The sequence below is a fragment of the Schistocerca cancellata genome, chromosome 2 (assembly GCF_023864275.1).
Source record: "Schistocerca cancellata isolate TAMUIC-IGC-003103 chromosome 2, iqSchCanc2.1, whole genome shotgun sequence".
Classification (NCBI taxonomy): domain Eukaryota; kingdom Metazoa; phylum Arthropoda; class Insecta; order Orthoptera; family Acrididae; genus Schistocerca; species Schistocerca cancellata.
The window spans coordinates 689,816,903-689,837,688 of NC_064627.1; the positions used below are offsets into that span (position 1 = coordinate 689,816,903).

The following is a 20,786-nucleotide window of genomic DNA, read 5'->3' on the forward strand; positions in this document are numbered from 1 at the left end:
TCTATCTTACCCCTAGTGAGATAAGCCTCTACATCCTTACATTTGTACTCTTGCCAACCCTGCTTAGCCATTTTGCACTTCCTGTCGATCTCATTTTTGAGACGTTGGTATTCCTTTTTGCCTGCTTCATTTACTGCATTTTTATATTTTCCCCTTTCATGAATTAAATTCAATATTTCTTCTGTTACCCAAGGATTTCTACTAGCCCTCGTCTTTTTACCTACTTGATCCTCTGCTGCCTTCACTACTTCATCCCTCAGAGCTACCCATTCTTCTTCTACTGTATTTCTTTCCCCCATTCCTGTCAGTTGTTCCCTTATGCTCTCCCTGAAACTCCGTACAACCTCTGGTTTAGTCAGTTTATCCAGGTCCCACCTCCTTAAATTCCCACCTTTTTGCAGTTTCTTCAGTTTTTAATCTACAGTTCATAACCAATAGATTGTGGTCAGAGTCCACATCTGCCCCTGGAAATGTCTTACAATTTAAAACCTTGTTCCTAAATCTCTGTCTTACCATTATATAATCTATCTGATACCTTCTAGTATCTCCAGGATTCTTCCATGTATACAATCTTCTTTTATGATTCTTGAACCAAGTGTTAGCTATGATTAGGTTGCGCTCTGTGCAAAATTCTACCAGGCGGCTGCCTCTTTCGTTTCTTACCCCCAATCCATATTCACCTACTATGTTTCCTTCTCTCCCTTTTCCTACTGACGAATTCCAGTCAGCCATGACTATTAAATTTTCACCTCCCTTCACTATCTGAATAATATCTTTTATTTCATCATACACTTCTTCAATTTCTTCGTCATCTGCAGAGCTAGTTGGCATATAAACTTGTACTACTGTGGTAGGTGTGGGCTTCATGTCTATCTTGGCCATAATAATGTGTTCACTATGCTGTTTGTAGTAGATTACCCGCATTCCTATTTACCTATTCATTATTAAACCTACTCCTGCATTACCCCTATTTGATTTTGTGTTTATAACCCTGTAGTCACCTGACCAGAAGTCTTGTTCCTCCTGCCACCGAACTTCACTAATTCCCACTATATCTAACTTTAACCTATCCATTTCCCTTTTTAGATTTTCTAATCCACCTGCCCGATTAAGGGATCTGACATTCCACACTCCGATCCGTAGAACGCCAGTTTTCTTTCTCCTGATAACGACATCCTCTCGAGTAGTCCCCGCCCTGAGATCTGAATGGGGGACTATTTTACCTCCGGAATATTTTACCCAAGAGGATGCCAACATCATTTAACCATACAGTAAAGCTGCATGCCCTCGGGAAAAATTACGGCTGTAGTTTCCCCTTGCTTTCAGCCATTCGCAGTACCAGCACAGCAAGGCCGTTTTGGATAATGTTACAAGGCCAGATCAGTCAATCATCCAGACTGTTGCCCCTGCAACTACTGAAAAGGCTGCTGCCCCTCTTCAGGAACCACACGTTTGTCTGGCCTCTCAACAGATACCCCTCCGTTGTGGTTGCACCTACGGTACGGCTATCTGTATCGCTGAGGCACGCAAGCCTCCCCACCAACGGCAAGGTCCATGGTTCATGGGGGTAAGCCACCCAAGTCACCCCTTCCAAATCCATGTCTCCAAGTCACCTTCCTCATGCACCACACCCCACTGGTTCCAGTACTTGGGCATCACTCCTGCCACCCCTCCCTCATGTCTTTCTTCAAACCAAGCCAACGAACCTGCTGCCACCTCCTGAGCTGCTGGCTACCCACCCCCAACCACACTCCCTACCTCCCACCTCTCTCTTTTCTCCCGTTCACCCATCCGACACAGGCACTATTCCACCCTAGTCCACCTGCCAGCATTGTGTTCCAGCGAGCATGATGTAGAGCCACAGTGTGTGAACAAAGGATTTAATGCGAAAGCTAGCAAGTTTTCTTTCTCTGTCGTGTGTGCCTGTCGGCGACTCAATGCTTTTACTACTTGGTGAATGGTCTCCTTACTCTTATGTTATTTACAACACACAATATCGGGAGTGATCCAAAAGTCATGTCCCATAGGACAAAGTTTACGTTGTTGACTCAGTAGTCTTGGCCCATAGGATAAAGTTGTAATTAGTGGAGATAGTGGAAACACAAAGAGACAAAAGTATGCTACAGATGTGGTTTAAATGTACAAACAAAATATTATATCATCAGTCAATGATGACGAGAAACAATGCAACAACAATATGCCATCAGTTGTTTGCACATATATCTAATGCAGAGTGTTCAAACCGATTGTCATCCTGTAGATGACATATCTACGCATCTGAATACAGTGACACACACTGATGAGCTCTGACCATAACATCGCTGTTGGTATTTCTGTACAGGTCTTACAAGGTCTATTACAAGGTTTTTAGAGATGGATCACAAGCTCGGATTGGGGATGGATAGGGAAGGAAATCGGCCATGCCCTTTCAAAGGAACCATCCCGGCATTTGCCTGAAACGATTTAGGGAAAACACAGAAAACTTAAATAAGGATGGCTAGATACGGGTTTGAATCATTGTCCTCCCGAATGCGAGTCCAGTGTGCTAACCACTGCGCCACCCTGCTCAATTTTCTGTACAGGTTCTGGTGATGTTCTCCTGCAGGTCAGTTAATGTTCTTGGGGGTGGTGGTGTACCTGCAAACTTGAGATGATTCCAAAGGGATAAATTCAGTGGCACCATGTCTGGCAACCTAGGTTGGCATTCCACTGGACCCCATCAACCAGACCAAATTGGGTAATAAGATTTCCTCAAGATGATGTTTGAAGTGTGCAAAAAATATGGAACCAATGACGTCATCCCCACATAATGCCATGCCACAGATTTAACCTAGGTTTACTCTGAGAATATGCATTGAAAGTGATATGGGGATTGTCACTTGCCCAATAGATAATGTTATGTCTATTCATCCTTCCATTCAAATGGAAACTAGCTTCATCACTGACAACAATGCCAGCTTCAAGATTCTGCTGTGAGTGCGTCTTTCTTCAAACCATTCACGGTATCATTGTACAGCTACCAGTTATGTAACCCCCCCTTGCTGTGTGTGTTATCTGGAACATCTTGTCATGAACACTGCCTGTAGACTTCAACAAATCATTCTGTGATTAGGCTTAGATTGGTTTTGATACTACCTGTGGTATTCTGCTGCTGCCTTTTCCCATTGAGTTAGGCCTGCCATATGGATGAGAACCATTTCTGTCTTCTCCTGATGTGCGTGCATTGCTGAACGAGTTACTGCACTGTAGAGCACCACCACACTACACAGCTGAGTGGTAAATGGTGCCCCTTTAATACCCTTCTGTTGGACTATGTTAATAATTGCCTCACAGGCAGCTGACCATGTTGTAACTAAGTACTGCGCGTAATTGACCATTTTGGTGGTGTGGTTGAAAGATGCTGTACCCTAATTTAATGAGACACAGAAGGAGATACAGGATCGATAACCTATACCTATACTGACGAAAGGCAGGAATAATATACATAAGGACACCACCTCTGAGGAAACTGTTGGTACAGAAGATGTACTTCTGAGGAAAGAGGTGTTATTGAAAGTCTCTACAAAGCTAGAATACAATATATTTTTTAGGCTGACTCCCATGTTGTATTTAAAAAAGAAGAGACTTATCTGAGTTTGACCATAGGGATATAAAAAATTACTGAAAATGAAAATAAAGCTGATATCAATAGGAAATAACGGTCAAAGATTGTAAATTGTTTCATTCACATAATGTTCACTTTGATATTCAGAATTATAAGTTTTATGGTAACGTTCCTGTAAAAAGAACTGTTTATCATGAGGAGCTAATTGTATTGTACTTCAAGAATATATGGTACACTGACCTGAGAAGCATCATATTTATTTCAAATTAATTAGATATTGAGCTAAATAATTTAACTTCCACCAGTAACAGAAGTATTCGAAGTACTAGGTCACAGATTCATACAGTCATAATTGAGAATCAAGGAGAACTACATAAATTTAACAATTACAGCTTCTGAAAACCCAGACTTCCAAAAATAACCATGAAACACAGGGAACATTACATTCTGAAAAGCCTGAGGTTACTACGAAACAATGTCTGCAAGATCATTAATATACAACATTAAGAGCAAGAGTCCCAAAACACTGACCTGGGGCACAACTGAAGTTACTTCTACATGTGTCGATTACTGTCCATCCCAGATAACATACTGCGTTGTCTCTTTCAAGAAATCCTCAATCCAGTCACAAATTTCACTTGATACCTCACATGATTATACTTTCAATAATAAGCATAGGTGTGGTACCGAGTCAAACGCTTTTTGGAAGTGAAGAAATACTGTAGCTACCTTACTGTCTTGATCCATGGCTTTCAGGCTGTCATGTGAGGAATGTGTGAATTGCGTTTCACATGATCAATGTTTTCGGGATCCGTGCTGGTTTGCACGGAGGAGGTCATTCCGTTTGAGATACCTAATTACATATGAACACAGAATATTTTCTAAAAATCTACAACAAATTGACATCAAGGATACTGAATGGTAATTTTGTGGATCATGCCTGCTGACATTCATGAAGATGAGTGCAACCTATGTTTTCTTCTATTTACTGGACATGATCCTTTGTTTCAGGGCTCTCCTACGTACTGCAGTTAAAAGAGGGGGCTAACTAAGTTGCAAATCTGGTATATAGCCAGACAGGCATTTCACTGGGTCCTGGAGTTTTGTAGGGCTTAAGATAAGAAAGTATAAAAACCTTTCATTTTTTCCCCTCATTTCTTTTTCCACAGCGTTTACCACAAGTGGTTCACAGAAATTGTAGAACATATCAATTTGGTAGGCCTACTGGAACCCCCACTTCTCCCAGATCCCAGTCCAGTATCTTAAAAACCGTGCCACTCAGGGCAGAATTCCTTTAGAAACACACTTTCACAATTCCATGGGCCTGTCAGTTGATTTCTGAATCCTATCAGGACAATGACTAGGGTTTGGTGCTTCCATTATGTTTCAACTTTACAATAACAGCACTATCACTGGACCTAGGTAGACACACCTCCTGTGAAAGCTGTTGATAGAATGACCAGATTTGTGGGAACATACAGTCATATCTTATTTGAACTCGCTCATTTATGTCTGTGGTTTCATTCTGATAGAAAAACACCCTATGAATTTACTAACATTCTCTGCAGATTCATTATTGTGCAGCTGTCTGAGGATTCATTCTGATGGAAAAAAAAATAATCTATGATTACAATACATCAAAAAATGCAGAATATTAAAGCAAATTTATAGTGACGTTTTCCTGAAAATATATCATCCCAAGGCACCAGAAAAATATAGTTCAAGATTTCGAACAGAATTACCGTATGGGAAAATTACTATGTACAGAAATTAAATACAATACACAACATGGAGTTAACCATAGCAATGCAATCATTTTTGTTTGGAATACTGAGTGCTAAATACGTATATTTCGGTTATTCCTTCACCTCTAGAAATTAAGTAAACAATTAAAGCACCATTTCATCAAGAAGCCATGCACAGTTTCAATGCTGACTGAATGTCAATGACTTTTGGTCTTGCGTGGAGATTCACCATAAACCCAGTGCATCAGCATCTGCTTAGTTGTTTGTGGAATATTACAACAATCCCACATTTTGTAAACTGTGACTGTTTATGTTGAATTTATCACGGTCAGCACATTAATACTACAAAAGTGGCATTCCTTCTTCTATGTTTTTTTGCCTGTTTGGGTGATCTGTGACAATTTCATGTAATGAGAGATGGAATATTTAGAGGCAACGGCTTCTGAGTTCTGAATTGTGAAGCAAAAGTCCTCCTTAAAGTGCTGGCACATCAGCTCAATGAGTCCTCACTGATGGAAGACAGCTGGCCACTGCATTCTTCATCTTGAACAGTTTGAACACCACTCCATCTGATTACTCATGCCATACATCTCAATGCCAAACAGAGCAGATAATGAATTTTGATTGCTACTGTGCTCCGTGCGCTAAAAACTTTACCACAGACCTAATGTGCTCCCACATTTTGTAAACCACTACTTATCAGCTTTGAAAGTGTTGGAAACTTACTACCTGGACAATCCTAATTTACTTTTGTGTGCATAAGCTGTCACACATGGTGTATTTAATGGGATGTTGAGAAACTTCTGGTCATGGTGCATCTGTGTCAAAACTGATAAAACAGCAAATACAGAATTTACGTTTCACTTACAATGGTACACAAGTGTCTTAAAATGAGTTTGAGGACCAATATCACTCGCCATAAAGGTAGTGACGACTATTTACATAATTTCAGGAAACTAAATCAATGGCGATAGAGATCGTTGAGCCGTACTATCTTCCTCACACTATCTAGAATCGTGTTAGTCATGAATGGGAATATTTGCAAGAGGAACACGTTCACTCATGGCTCTATCTCTCAAAGGGAGCAGTTTTCAATTAAAAAATGGTTTCTACTGTATAAACAATGTTTCATACATAATAACACTGGTCATATAATGCAATTATCATGCCTCTAAGCACCGTTGTATACGATTACCGTGTTAAATTTTTACAAAAATAATGAAAGAAAAACATTTTATTATTTCTCAAAATGTTTAACTTAAAACTTATATACTTTTGCATTTGTACAAACCAACTCTGAAACATTTTTCCACTCCGATATTGGTTCATTAAAAACCTGGTTTTGGAAGGATTCAGCAGTGTCAATGCAGTTTTTGTTTGACATAAAGGAACAAAAGAAAATTGTCAGGCAATAAATCAGGTGACCAAGAGAGCCACGGAAATGGATACACCACAACACATCACAACAAGACTGCCACGCCAGAAGAACAAAGATGATCACAGGATTTACAAAAAGACTATGTAATATCAGCATGACCTTAATGTAAAGTTGTTTTTATAATGCCATTTAGCCTGAAGATGAGGTTTAACCCTCAAAACATGTTGCTAAATAAATAAGTAATACAATAGTTGACAAAGTTTGTGACTGGTAGCAGTAATTTAAAAAACATTTTACATATTTCTTCAGACAGTCACAGTCGAAAAATAGTCAAAATGGCTTCAAAAGAGAAACAGGTTTCCAGTCTGTCTATGAAGTTATGGTCCATCTACTCACATGCTTGTGGAGAGCTGAGGAAACAGCACACTACCTTCAAGGGATGTGGGAAGAAGTATTTTCACCCCTGGATCAGTATTAATAACACAAACATGTTACAGCCTATGTCTGTGCTACACAATGAAAGATCGCAAACATTGGTAGTATGTGACAATGACACAAAAGTTACTAATTAATCATGAAATGTATCACTTTCATCAATAGCAGCAGGAACCATAACTTGGTGAATAAACTAGTTATCTGTTCTCGATTCACATATTTATTTTTCCATGATGACATTTTAAGATGCCTGGCCCCCATCTTCATACGTTTACATTTATTTGTGTGTTGTGAACACTGTTTCTGTACTAACAATGTTGCAGAATTTTGCACAGAAGTTTTTAATATATTTATTGTAAAACATTTTAAGTACAGAAACAATGTTCACAATGAGTAAATAAAAGTAAAATTTTGAAGAGACAGTACACATAAATGAAGCTACAATCAAAAACACGTGTTTTGGATAACTCATATTGGTACGTTACCCCATACACCCTGTCACATAAACTATAATTCTGATTTTATGCTCTAGGAACGCTGTTGTCATATCGTGATGAGGCAGTACATGACATTAAGTAAGTATGTGAATCAGGCTCATGAGTCATCAAAGTTTACCCATACTTGCAACGGTCAGAACAAGTCAGGTGTAACCAATGAAACATTTTCCCAGAAGTGAATGAACCACTTTTGCTTATTTCAGTTCATCTTGCAGTACCCAAATTGCTGCTTAGTTTCTGGCTCATATGATTATACCCACCTTTGGTCTCTGTTACAAGGTGGTTATACAGATCTTACATTTCCTCAGTGGAATTTTCTGACCTTTTCTTTAGACCAGTTGAGGAGTGGAGCTGGAAAACATTCAAAATGTCATTTTTTCACAGACTTTTCAGTACTACTGTGTTCTCAGTACTCTGTTGAATGTCCTTACATTTGATGCAGGTGCCAAGCCATGGAAAAAAGTCTTTCAAACACACATTAGAAGATGGTGCATGGTCTCTGTGCCGAGCTGAGCTTCGCTCTGGCATTCCAAAATTTAAAATATATGAGTAGTAGTTTTTGTTGGCACAAGTTCAACTAGTTACAGACTTATTAATGGGATCTTGAACAAAAAATTTCTTCCTGACTTTTTGAAATACATGGTTGTGTACAAAAAAACAGGTTGATTCTTGCAAAGAAGAAACCAGCAACAAGACACTGTTAATAATACTAATTATTTACACAAATAGTGCAGTTACCAGTTTCACACCACCATGATCATCTTCAGATGATTGTTCACATGTTTACATTACATTTGTTGTTGTTTTTTACATTAATTGTTGGAAAAAATAGCGAACAGCTAATGTAAAAAGCAACAAATATAAACGTAATTGTCTGAAGATGAAGCTGCCAGTTCGAAACAAGTAATGCAGTAATGGCGTTACTTAGGTAAATAAACAGCATTATTAACAGTGGCTGCTTGCAAAAACTTTCTTATTTGCTTTTAAGGCCAATCTATTTCCTGGGATGGCACTTTGAATGTTCTTAATAAAGTATTTATTTTCTAATTTTTCTTTTTTTTCTGTGGTGTTGCAGTAAGCAGCATAATTCTGTGGCATCAGGATATCTAGGTAAAAGTTCATGCAAAATCTAATGTACTGTAGTTTTAGATAAGGATAAGGACGCCTTCAAAACCACAGTAAGTCAAATGCCAATCCTCTTCAATCATGTTGCATACAATATCAATGTTTCTTGAAACAAGCAGTTTTGGTCAGTCTTCACAAAATTCCCCACTGACATATGTGAAACCACAACGAAAATCTAGAAACCAACTGTACACCCTTTTCTGAATGTGACTGACTACCAAAATTTGAATGAAATGATCTGAGGCGTCCTCCTCCAGTATGTACTACTCCTCAACAGTCATCATCATGTGCTTATTTCACAATAGGTGATGCTGTATGTTTAATTGAAAAGCACTTGAAGATCTGCTTTTCAAAGACATAACGAAGTACTCAAAGTGGTCTCTTCCCAGGAACCCAACAGTTAAAAGTGTGCTCAAGGGGTACTGTTGGGAATCATTCTTTCTGTATGACCTTACAACCAAATTCACTTCAGTTCAATAGTCACCAGCACGCCCTTTCTCAATTCTTGCTGCTGACCAATATCTTCATTCTTTATTTTATCCATTTCTATCTTTTCTACGAGAAAAAAAGAGGAATTTCATTTCTTTTATCCATGAGAAGGCTCTAATTTAGTCTACTAAGTGTTGCTGCTTCCAATGATTAGGTCAGTACAGGTGACAGATACATCTTGTGGAGAGTACTCTTGGAATATTGTGAAAATGACCTGTCCTGAAACATCTGATATGCCACATGGTAGAACTCTGAAGCTTCTGTATTATGATGCATACATCTGTAGACAAAGAGCACATTTCCAGCTATGACAAGAACAAAATTTCAGACATGGAGACAAAATGACAAATAATAAGCAAGTGTGAGATAATGAAATAACAGTGTAGTGGTTTATCACACATAACATGAATTCCATAGCACAGTGATAGTTTTAATCGCAGTGACTACACAACACCACGCTGTGAAGATCAACAGGAAATGTAACATACCAGTTTTCACCGAGTAAGAGTTGTAAGGAATGGAGCATCTGTTCATAAATCAACAGAACATTTACGCAGGCAAAGAAAATGTGTAGTGTACAACACTAACAAAGTATAACAGGCTATGATTTTATCCATGATGGATGTGACATCATGGCTGTTAAACTCAGTGTTAAAATGGAGGCTCAACTACTTTTCACAATGCGAAAGCTTTACAGACTTCATGTGTGATTAACATTTCTGTTGTCAATAAGGAGGATAATATTACTGGAAATTACCTTGACTAGCAGGTTAATGTTATATGTACACCAGTGGCAGTATTGTTAGTGTTTTCTTATGTAGCTGTGCTGTTATTTAGCAAGTTGAAATGTATATGAAAGTATTATGCAGTTATTTGTGACTAATGATTGAACTATTGCAAACAGTGACGTAAAAATTGTGTCACACTGTCTTCCAAACTAGATCTTTACCTTCTGAGGACAATATTACATCATTTGAGCCATTCCTATGAAGGGCAATGATCAAGACTGAAGTCCCATTCCAACACACAGCTCAAATCAGTCAGAAAATTCAATTTCAGCATTTCACAATGACGTGAAACTTTCATTATGATTTACTTTCACTTTATTATGCAAAATAATACGATAAAAGACTAGTTGCATCCTGAAAATCTGTAGTAGTAGTAGTAGTAGTAGTAGTAGTAGTAGTAGTAGTAGCAGTAGTATCATGAACCACAGTAACCATGGTAATAATTTTAGTTGCACTTACAGAGAAAGTACTTGGCAAATTTCAAATGGGATCCCAAAATAACACAAAAAAATGTTAATAAGTTTGCAAATGAAGAAATGTTTTTATTTCCTTATTTATTTACATGCCAAATCTGATTCACACATACACATTCTTTCATTTCCATACAATTTGAGAAAATACCAGTCACAATAACATTTTCTTAAATTTGAGATTCCCCGTCAGAGATTTTATTGTAGTTTGCACAGGACACACCTGACAAAAAAAGACGTTTTTAAAGTTTGCATTACACAATGTAAGCAAAATTTTGAGAGTTTTATTCTGGATGCCATCTCAGTTCAACAGAATGGATCTGCTATATTCAAAATTGGTTCCATATTTATAATACTGCACCAATAATTTCCTGTACCACAGAAAAACATTTTGAACTGATAGTACACCTTCTGTGTAACACAGATGCTACCATACTGGGTAAGTTTCTGTCTAATTCTTTAATTTGTCCCTCACAATCTAGATTTCAATCACTATTAAAAGGCAGAAAATTTTATTTTAAGTGAATGTCTTCCAATTACCAGTTTTAATACAAATAATACTGAAAATAAAATAGGAATACTGTAGATTTTGCAGTCAAAATTTTTGGCAGAAATAAACAGAAAACTGTTTACAACCATTTATCACATACATGTAAGGATAATAATTCAACAATACCTTTAGCCGCCACCCACTGAGTTTACTGCTGAAAGCATTTCCAATATAAGTACCTAACAAAGGAATTTAGTATGGTACAAGATAAGTTTTATATGCCAAGCAGTGTGACAATATCTACATTTAATTGATCTGTTGATCACATATGCAAAGTCAATTAAAATGATTATGGTATTCATACTTCAAAAAACTCTTTTATAAAATTTAATGAGATTTACGGAAAGGTCGCAGCATTAAAGGCTGAATATGACCTTTTTTTCCCCTTCAGTATACAACAGAGTTTACATGGAAATCAATGTGGAGGCTGCATGCATTCAAGTTATTACTACGCACTGATCTACAGTTACAGATTAACAATACTGGTATTTGTTCCAAACTTCCAAGACAGGCTTCACAAATAAATCATTTAAAGTAGATGATACAACCACAATATTCTCCTTCCCATATAGCAACACCAAATTAAAGTTCAGTAATTTGTATAAAACAATCAGTTCACAAAGTTGTTGAAATCACAAAGAGAGAGAAAGGCTGCCCAGTACTCACCTTCAGGAGACACAGCTTTAAGTACTGTCAGTAGAAACACTTAAAATACAAAACAATACTGTGAAAATGGAGATCAGAGAGGAGTGGGGTGGTCAATAACTGAGACCATAAGTTAAGATAAACCCACTTGCTGAGGTCAGCTTTTGTACTCACAAATGTAATGTCCAACTTCCCCAACTTAATTTCTCTATAAACCTAGAGGAACAAATGTTTGGTTCCAAAACATGCGAGTACATTTTTCTGTTCTCAGGGAGTTGTCTCTCCTGAAAGTAAGCACTGGCCAGTCTATTGGCTTTGTGATTTTAGCAGTGTTCAGTAATTCATGAGTCTTTATAAACTAATGACACACAGAAAAGCAAAGATGCTTTTTTTCCATTTGATAGACATTATGATTCTAAATGCAGCAAACACATGCAAAAATGTAAAATAATTTACAGAAATATTGTTTAACAGAGTACAAAAAATTAAAAAAAATTGAGAAACAGAAACTTCATAATTCAAATTCAACTTGATGCAAAATAAGAATAGAATTTGAGAGAAGTTATTTTAGGATGTTCAGTAGCATTAACATTAACCTGATAAAGGATATTGTGATCCCTCTTTTGCTTGAAATGCAAAGATTTCTCTTATGCAGCAAAATGGTTATCTTCTTTAATCAACTACATGCTTCAAATTGTTTACCAATTCAAGAATTTAGTAACAGTCACTAACAACTATGTTCACTCTTTTATTGCATACCACACACACCCTCAAGTATGAAACAACTTTTGTCATGCAATAGAAGTAAACATTAACATAACTAGAAACAGTACTCTTACAGACCAAGTTCAAGATAAGCAGAAGAAAAAAAAGTGGCTGTGTTACATGAGCATGTATCTGAAATATTCCGACTGAAGTATCTAGAAAATTGATATGTGAAAATCTTTTCACTGTTCTCGTTGTGTTCCAGATTTTAAAATTTAACACAGTATTCACAGTCTACCAAAACTGCCAATTACATTAAAAACTGTATGCTGGTTTCATGAATGTGGATAGTCTGTTTGTTTATCTGCCTTCAGCTATGTTGAAATCTTCATTTCGAACTCTCCAATCTGTATTTTAGAAGAAAGGGACAACACATTTAGAACATGCTATCTGGTAAATTTCAAGAAAAACTAAGAAAAGTTGAAGATCTAACTGGCAATGCACAACACACAGAACATTTTAAGATACTGGAGAGAGAAGAACTATTTAAACAATGGCCAAGATATAAGTCTATGTGAGGAAACAAGACATGAAAAATAAACAGCAGCATATGAGGAAGCTGAAACAACGTTAAACCGAGAAAATAATCAGCACACAGTTAACATCAAGTTACTTCTCAAGCCAAGAATACCACAACAGGCAGTCCTATCTGGGACTGTAATGGAGGGCTGAGAGCTCAGTAAGTAAAATAAGGAAACAACTAAGATGAAAGCAGCAGGAAGACATATGAAAATTAATGTATGAAACATAAAGCAGATCAGAACAAAGAATACGTATCAGCACAATTTCTACAGCGCACTAAAGGCATGTGACACTCGAATCAGAGTAGAATAAAATAAACGAGGCCATGAAGATACTCTGTTAATGAACTGCACAATCAGTATCACAAACAGTACACAAAATCAAAATCCACAGAGGATACTGCTAATTAAATGAGTACCCATGAATATCATGCTGCAAGGAAGTAACCAAACACAACATCTAACCATGATAATTCTAGGAGTAATGTTAATAAGCATTTTTAAGTACTTCAAAAGTAATGCCTATAAAACAAAAAAATTTGGACATTCAATCTTGAACTACAGGCACTCATAAAAACACCAGATTCTACTGATTAGACAAAAGAAAAATGGGAGGCAAAATTAAAGCAGAGCTATGAAAGACAAAAAGGTTATAAGAACACAAGCATGGTACAACTCATTCAAAGATCATCAGAAGAGCAAAATCAAATTCAGTAATGGGAAAAAGAACTGAAATAAATGATTAATATAAAAAGAGAATAAGAGGTAATTCTAGAAAACAAATGAACTGGAAAATACTGAAGAAAGGGGGGGGGGGGGGGGGGGGAGAACAGAAATACCGAATGCCTACAAGTGCAACAAGATAATGGTGGGAGCTGAGGCAGCTGTATGCATAAGCTCATAATCTAGACATGTGAGGCGAGTGCATTAATGAGCAATATTATGCTGCTGCCGATCTTTCTCTTTGAAAATTTGTATATTTTAAATTTAGTTTTCTCCTTTTTAATCTCAAGGTATTCTTTCAACTTGTTTTCCTTCTTTCCTTATTTTTTCCACCTTATATCCTGCTTCCACGTTCTTTCTAGTTTTTGTATAATTCCAAACTTCTCATTGCTCTCCACTGCATGTTTTTGGCTATATGCACTGATATTTATAGGTTTTGTTTACTTTTCACCATTTTCTTGTCTTCTACAAAGTGTACACTAACTACTCTGCTTCCCTCAGGTTCTGACACTTTTCTTCTCTTCTTCCAAGATTTTATGTTAGCCGTACCACGTTTTTACTTTTTTTTTTTTTTTTTTTTTTTTGTAAGATCTTTCCATGGTCTTTTTATGTTCTGGTATTAACCAACAGTTTTATCGTTGATACCTAATGCAAGCTACCAGATAAATACTGAATACATTCTAGAAACCTCAAATTTTCTGCATCCTGCCAGACATGTAACAGCTCTCGTACACCAAATGTATGTCTCATCCTTTCCACTAAAATGACATAATTCCTAATAAAGACAATGAACACTGCACTTGCTCAGACATTATGGGTTTTGTCACAATATGCTGAATAAGAACAACCGCAGCTATAATTAGTTCATCTGCTGAATGGCACCCACCACACTTACTCTGGCAATTGCAGAAAATTATCATTACAGCATAAAAATAAACATATCTGGACAAATCAAATTTTATGTACCTTGTAATATATATATGTAAATCTTACAGTTGAAATGTAATCGTGTGTAGCCATCATGAAACATAGTACTTAACACTGACCTGAAGAGTGACACACCTTTATACAGTGGTTGTTATTACTGTTATAATAACTAGGGATCAACTTACATAAATTTATTGTAGATTATCCATATTCCTACTTTATATCATCAAATATGAGCCCATTCAGTCCTCCAGTGTGACATTCTTGAATAAGTAAGACATAGATTCTTTGTTGTGGATGCGACGAATTGCCTCTGAGAGGAGGACACTAATATCCACAGTCTTGATCTTGTGGCACTGCATCTTTTGTAGCTCATGAGGAATTGTATTTGTCACCACAACCTGGTAATAAAGAAAGAAATGACAACATAAGCATCCAATCCACAAATCCGAAACATAAACATTTTAGGATTAGTAGCTCTGTCCTTGTTTTTAATTCTACTTAAATTTCTGTAATATCAGCCCATGATATCATTAAGGAAGACAGGTAACATAGACAGACTGCATCAACAGCACTGAAATCAGTACATGGAGTATTAGCCCAGTTCGATATGAATTGGGAAATAAATCAGTTGTGACTTTATTTAATAGAATTATCCTAGCAATTGTCTGATGTGTATAAAACAAGTTTAGATCAAAATCTCAACCGCAGTCTTCCGGAGTCTTAACTACTGTTGTATCTCACCAAATATTAGCTTGTTTCTCATCACTTCTTTCTCCTAGTTTTCTGTGGGATCTCTGTGTAAAAACTGCTCAATCATTGAATGAGTCACTGGAATTAATGAGTACTGAAAGGAACTTTGGAAAAGAATAACAGACAGTTCGTGTGTTGGATGTCTTTCAACTTGAGATTTGAAAATCTGGCATTTGCCACTTACATTTGTCAATTCTGCTAAAAGCTTAGCGAAAATAAAGTTTAAGAAGGTGTCATCTAACAACAATTTTTTTCTCTCTATAGAGAAATAACAAAGTGAATGCTAAATGCTACAATACCGTTTGAATGCTTTGATATTTATAGATCACATGTCCCATGAGGAAATGCATGTGCAGAGATGCCCGAGAGAATTCTGAGGCACTTGAGCAATGATCTACACAAAATTTGTATACTGATATCATCATTCGTTCTGACTCTCCTTTTTTGGGCCAAGAATATTATTTCTAAATGCACAGAGTTGCCCCAAATAAGGCAAGTTTTCATGTCTCAGTGGCAGTTATTCACTTTCTGTATAAGGTCTCGAATGTGATACCTCCTAGAAAATCTTTCAACTATGTTCAGACAAAAGAATTAAAAATGTTAAACTTTAGTGGTATATGTGTCCACCCATTTATCACAAAAATGTCAGTTTTCAGAGACCAAATGTTCTATGTTTTGTCTCGGCTAAGCAAGGGTCTGTCAGTGAATCACAATTTAACTAACACAAACCTACATCATTTTGAATCAGCCTACTGTATTCAAGCCTTTTACTCCCTCTGCATTTTTTGCCACTGATACTTCCTTAAATGGATAATTAACTATTCCGCAACACCTCAGAATTTGTCCTACTTACCAGTTCTCTCTCTCTCTCTCTCTCTCTCTCTCTCTCTCTCTCTCTCTCTCTCCAGTCAAGCTGTGACACAAATTTCTTTTCTCTTGGACTCTACTCAGAACCTCTTCATTAGTTATCCAATTTATCCATCTAATCCTCAGTTGTTTTGTAACACCACTTTTAAGAAGCTTTTATGGTCTTCCTGTCTATTGTGTTCATCATTCACATTTTCCTTGCATATAAGGCTACATTCCAGACAAATACTTTCAGGGAACACTTCCTAACACATACACTTATATTCAATAGTAATTAAATTCTCTTTTTTCAAAAATGTTTTTCTTTCTACTAATAGTCTCCCTTTAATATAATGTTTGTATACTTCGCACAGGAGAAGGTGGTAGATGCACATTGACCAGTTTTCGTCCAAAGATCTGGATGAATTCATTAATTTGCTCAGAAGGGGAGGCCAACGAGCATCTGCCATCTTAACGGTTGATCGGCAATGACAGAATTGACGCAAACGACCTGCAATTTTTCTCAAATGATTTTATAGAAACTATTCAGTAAAAAAAAATTCATTTTTACTTTACTTGTAGCTCCATATGTCAGGTTCATTATGGTGTACCCATCATTTTGTTAATGGTCATAATTATTGTGATATTTACGAGGAAGTAAGACACTGTGCGAAGCTGGAAAAAGTTTGCAATGAAAAATAGGGGTCACTATAATTTTGCGTCTGGTGCATATTAAGCATAATATGTTGCTGCCTATAAAATTAAGTTAACATATTGAATTTTTCGTCAGAGATCATTGGTGGTCTCCACCTGTTACCAGTCTCGAAAAAATTGATCTGACGTAGCATACTCTTTTGCTATCGCACTGCATTTCATAAATGGTTTGAGATACTGAAATGAGATTTTGGCAAATGGTAGCACACAAAAAGGAGAGTGCTTTGCTGTGTGGTTATTATGCAAAACTTCATTACCTACCATGTTATTCCACTATCTACAGACTTTTCCAATGAAAGAATGTAATTTTTAAGGGCCTTCGATGGATGGTGAAATGCTATGGGTTTTGGAACAACATACGTGAAGTAATTACACATTTATTTTGTACCGAGGATGTGCTTTTTCGTAAGATGCTGACCTTACTTTTCCTCAGCTCCTCACTTAACAAATTTAATAAGCCACAGTTTCTGAATTCTCTCACAATAGTGTCCGCACAACATGTTATTGAGGTGAAACTGTGTAAATTCCACTGAGTTTTGGCAAAATAAGCAAAATTGAACTTGGGCAACAAGAGAAATGTGTAGATTTTACTCAAAATTCTCCACTCGTGACTCTCTCTGAAAGCTGCAAATGGTTAAAAGATTAGATGAAAATACATCGCTGCATATTCGGTGGAATTCTTGTTAGATGCTAACCAAAGAAAAGCTGACAGAATTTTTTGAATGGTCACCATGCAAATATGGGCTTGGAGGGGGCCAGCTTAATGTTTATCAAAAATGTGAGTCTAGTCTTCAGTTTAGAATGGTACTTCTCCTCCAGCACTTGGCATATCCCCTCCATCCCTCTGAGTGACCCCTGACCATTGCCGCTCTCCCCACGCTTCCACAGCCAACTGCGCATCTAGCAGCCATGGCATTTTGCGCATACTATACTGTTGTCAGGTGTGTAGCTGAGTGCAGTCGTTTTTGTAATATTTCGACAGCGTACCTTGCCGTCATCTTCAGGTGATACCTGCAGAATGAGCATCTCTGCAGTATGCAGTCTACTTTATACTGGGATTGTCCCCACCCCTTCCTCCACTGCTCGTCACATGCCACAATGGGTGGAGTGGTGGTGGTAGGGCAAAGGGGGAGGGCGGGGGGCTGCACCACCGGATACTGAGTGCAACCTCTGGTCCCTCGGCAGTCCTGTGACGTGCGTCAGGTGCAGAATTCACTCTCAGCCAATGCTGTGGTTTTTGGTTGGCTGAGTGCTGGCTCCCAAGCTTTGCTGAGAGTGAACCTAGAGTCTCTGTTGATCAGCCTGTCACAAATTGTATTTCAATAGTCCCTTTCAGAACACTGTCCCAAAATGACAATGTCTGTCTTAGCTCTTCCCTTTCTTCATACTTCATGGAGTCCCTTGTAGCCATGCAGTGGACTCAAAGAGCAAATTTTCTTGGTTGCTTAAGTTTGGTGTGCCTCCTGTGGCCCTGGCATCTTTCTTTGATTGTCCGTACTGTCTCCCTGCAATTACATGGAATACTGTAAATACCTGGTTTATGGAGTCCCAAGTCATCTTTAACTATACCTAATAGGACACGCATTTTTGGATTTCGATGAAAAATTCTTTAATGTTACATTGAGCCAGGATTCTGACGATTTTGTTCGATTCTTTGCTGGTGTAAGGCAGATACACTACTGTCTTCTCCTCCTCTTTGTTTTCTGTATGCTGGCTTGTAATTTCTGCCTGAAAGCACATTGGATTTGTCTCTCATCGTATTGGTTTTTTATGGAAATGTGGTTAAGCTCCCTTGGTAGGCTTTCTTTGTCAGATATTGTGTGGGCCCTGTGTACCAGCATATGTAGCACACCCTCACACAGTTAAGGATGATGGCAACTACCAGTATAGAGATACATATCAACGTGGGTGGCTTTCCTGCACACACTGTGTCCTATAGTGCTGTTCGTTCCGTGTTTGACTAAAACATCCGAAAAGGGGAGTTCGCCATTCTCATACACCTCCATGGTGAAACTGATACTAGGGTACAGAGAGTTCAGATGCCAAAGGAACTCCTGAAGTCTTTCACTCCCATGTGGCCACACCAGAAACATGTCATCAACATATCTAAAGAAGCATGTAGGCTTTAGTGCAGCTTTTTCCAGAACTTTCTCTTCAAAGTCCTCCACAAACAAGTTTGTCACAACTGGTGACACAGAGCACCTCATGGCGATGCCGTCCATTTGTTCATAAAAGTCGCAATTAAAGAGAAAGAATGTGGAACCAAGGACAAATCTGAAGAGATTAGTCATTGTTGGGTTGAAATTTTCCCTGATCGACTTGAAGGAATCAGCAAGCAGTACTCTGAGAAGAGGGATACCACATCAAAGTTCACCTTAAGATCCTTGTCAGAGACACCTAGTTCTTGCACCTGTTGAATGAAATGTACATAATTCCTAGTGATGCTGACATTTATCAATGTAGAGGCTTAATACTGCCATTATATGTTTGGCGAAACCATGTGAATGTTACTTACAATAGGAAGTAGAGGAACATTCCATTTGTGAACCTTTGGCAAGTCATAGAGCCTTAGTGGTGCAGCAGCTAGTGGTTGTAGTTTCTTCATGATTTCCTTCGGCTGGGACTGCCACAGATGCTCAACAGTCATTTTCTTCTTCTTCTTCTTCTTCTTCTTATTATTATTCACTCTGTTGGTTGGGTCTCTGTATGCTGTATCTTCAAGGAGGTCACACATTTTGTGATTATACTCTGACAGTGGTACGAGTACAGTTGCACTTCCTTTGCCTGCAGATAAAATGAATTTTTTGGGATCATTCCACAGTTCTCAAATGGCAGCTCTTGCTGCCTTCATGGTGTTCGTGCTTGGTGGTATGGCTCTACTGAATGTACAGGACATTTCTCAACTCATTTCTTCCACATTGTTTCTAGGGAGGGTGGAAATTATTTGTGCAATACCACTGATGAAATCTGTAACAAGCATAGCAGTCAGTGATTGTATGAAGTTGAGTCCATGTTCAGAACTGATTTTGCCGCATTATCGATCTCTTTCCCCGTGAGTTTGATTACGGTTCATAGTTGCACTTCTTGAGACTGTTGTTCTCTTGCTGCCCATAATTCAAACTTAGAGACCTGTTTGATAGCAGCAATGCATCAAGACTCACCCGCATGGACCTAAGAAATGGCATCAATCCACTCGCATGAATCAGGTGAGAAATAGGAGGCACTGACAGGCTGACCAACAGACACACTCGATTCACTCTCCGCAAAGACTGCTACATAGCACTCAATCAACTAAAATTAAAGCGTCAGCTGAGAGTCACATCCACACCCGACACAAGCCACAGAAGTACTAAGAGATCAGAGTTTGTGTCCGGCATTTGATGGTGTCGTCTTCCCAACCACTCCACTCATCATGGCATGCAACCAGCAGTGGAGGGAGCGGTGGGGGATGATGAGAGTATAAATGAGGCGGGATGTAGCACAGATGCTCATTTTACATGTATCACCCGAAGACGATGGAAAGGTACAATGACAAAATATAGTGCAACGAAAACGGCTCCACCTAGCTGGACACCCGACTACTGTACAAACAGTTGATTCACTGGGAAATCCTAAGATCACACATCAGATTCTTCCACAGGGAGGAGATGTACCAGAGATGTAAGAAACTGGATAACATTCGTGACAGGAAGGAGTGTCGACTCAGCTCTCTCACCTTCCTGATTAGGTGCTTGGAAAAGGGACTCAACTTCATACCACCACCAATCGCTATACCTGTTACAGACGTCATCAGTGGTATAGAACAAGTAAT

General features: G+C 38.0%; 1 protein-coding gene across 2 annotated transcripts in view; it reads right to left on the reverse strand.

The window, feature by feature from the left end:
- The window catches only part of LOC126162439 (phosphoribosyl pyrophosphate synthase-associated protein 2), a 146,025-nt gene that overhangs the window by 41,074 nt on the left and 84,165 nt on the right, over window positions 1-20,786 (reverse strand). The window contains exons 8-9 of one of the 2 annotated variants that reach the window (XM_049918949.1): window positions 14,848-15,063; window positions 10,579-12,838 (exon numbers count right to left, since the gene is read on the reverse strand). In XM_049918949.1, the coding sequence (XP_049774906.1) occupies window positions 14,905-15,063 (159 nt within the window). In that variant the 3' untranslated portion in view covers window positions 10,579-12,838; window positions 14,848-14,904. Of the gene's footprint in view, window positions 1-10,578; window positions 12,839-14,847; window positions 15,064-20,786 lie in introns of those variants that run through there. The other variant, XM_049918950.1, reaches the window with a different exon arrangement.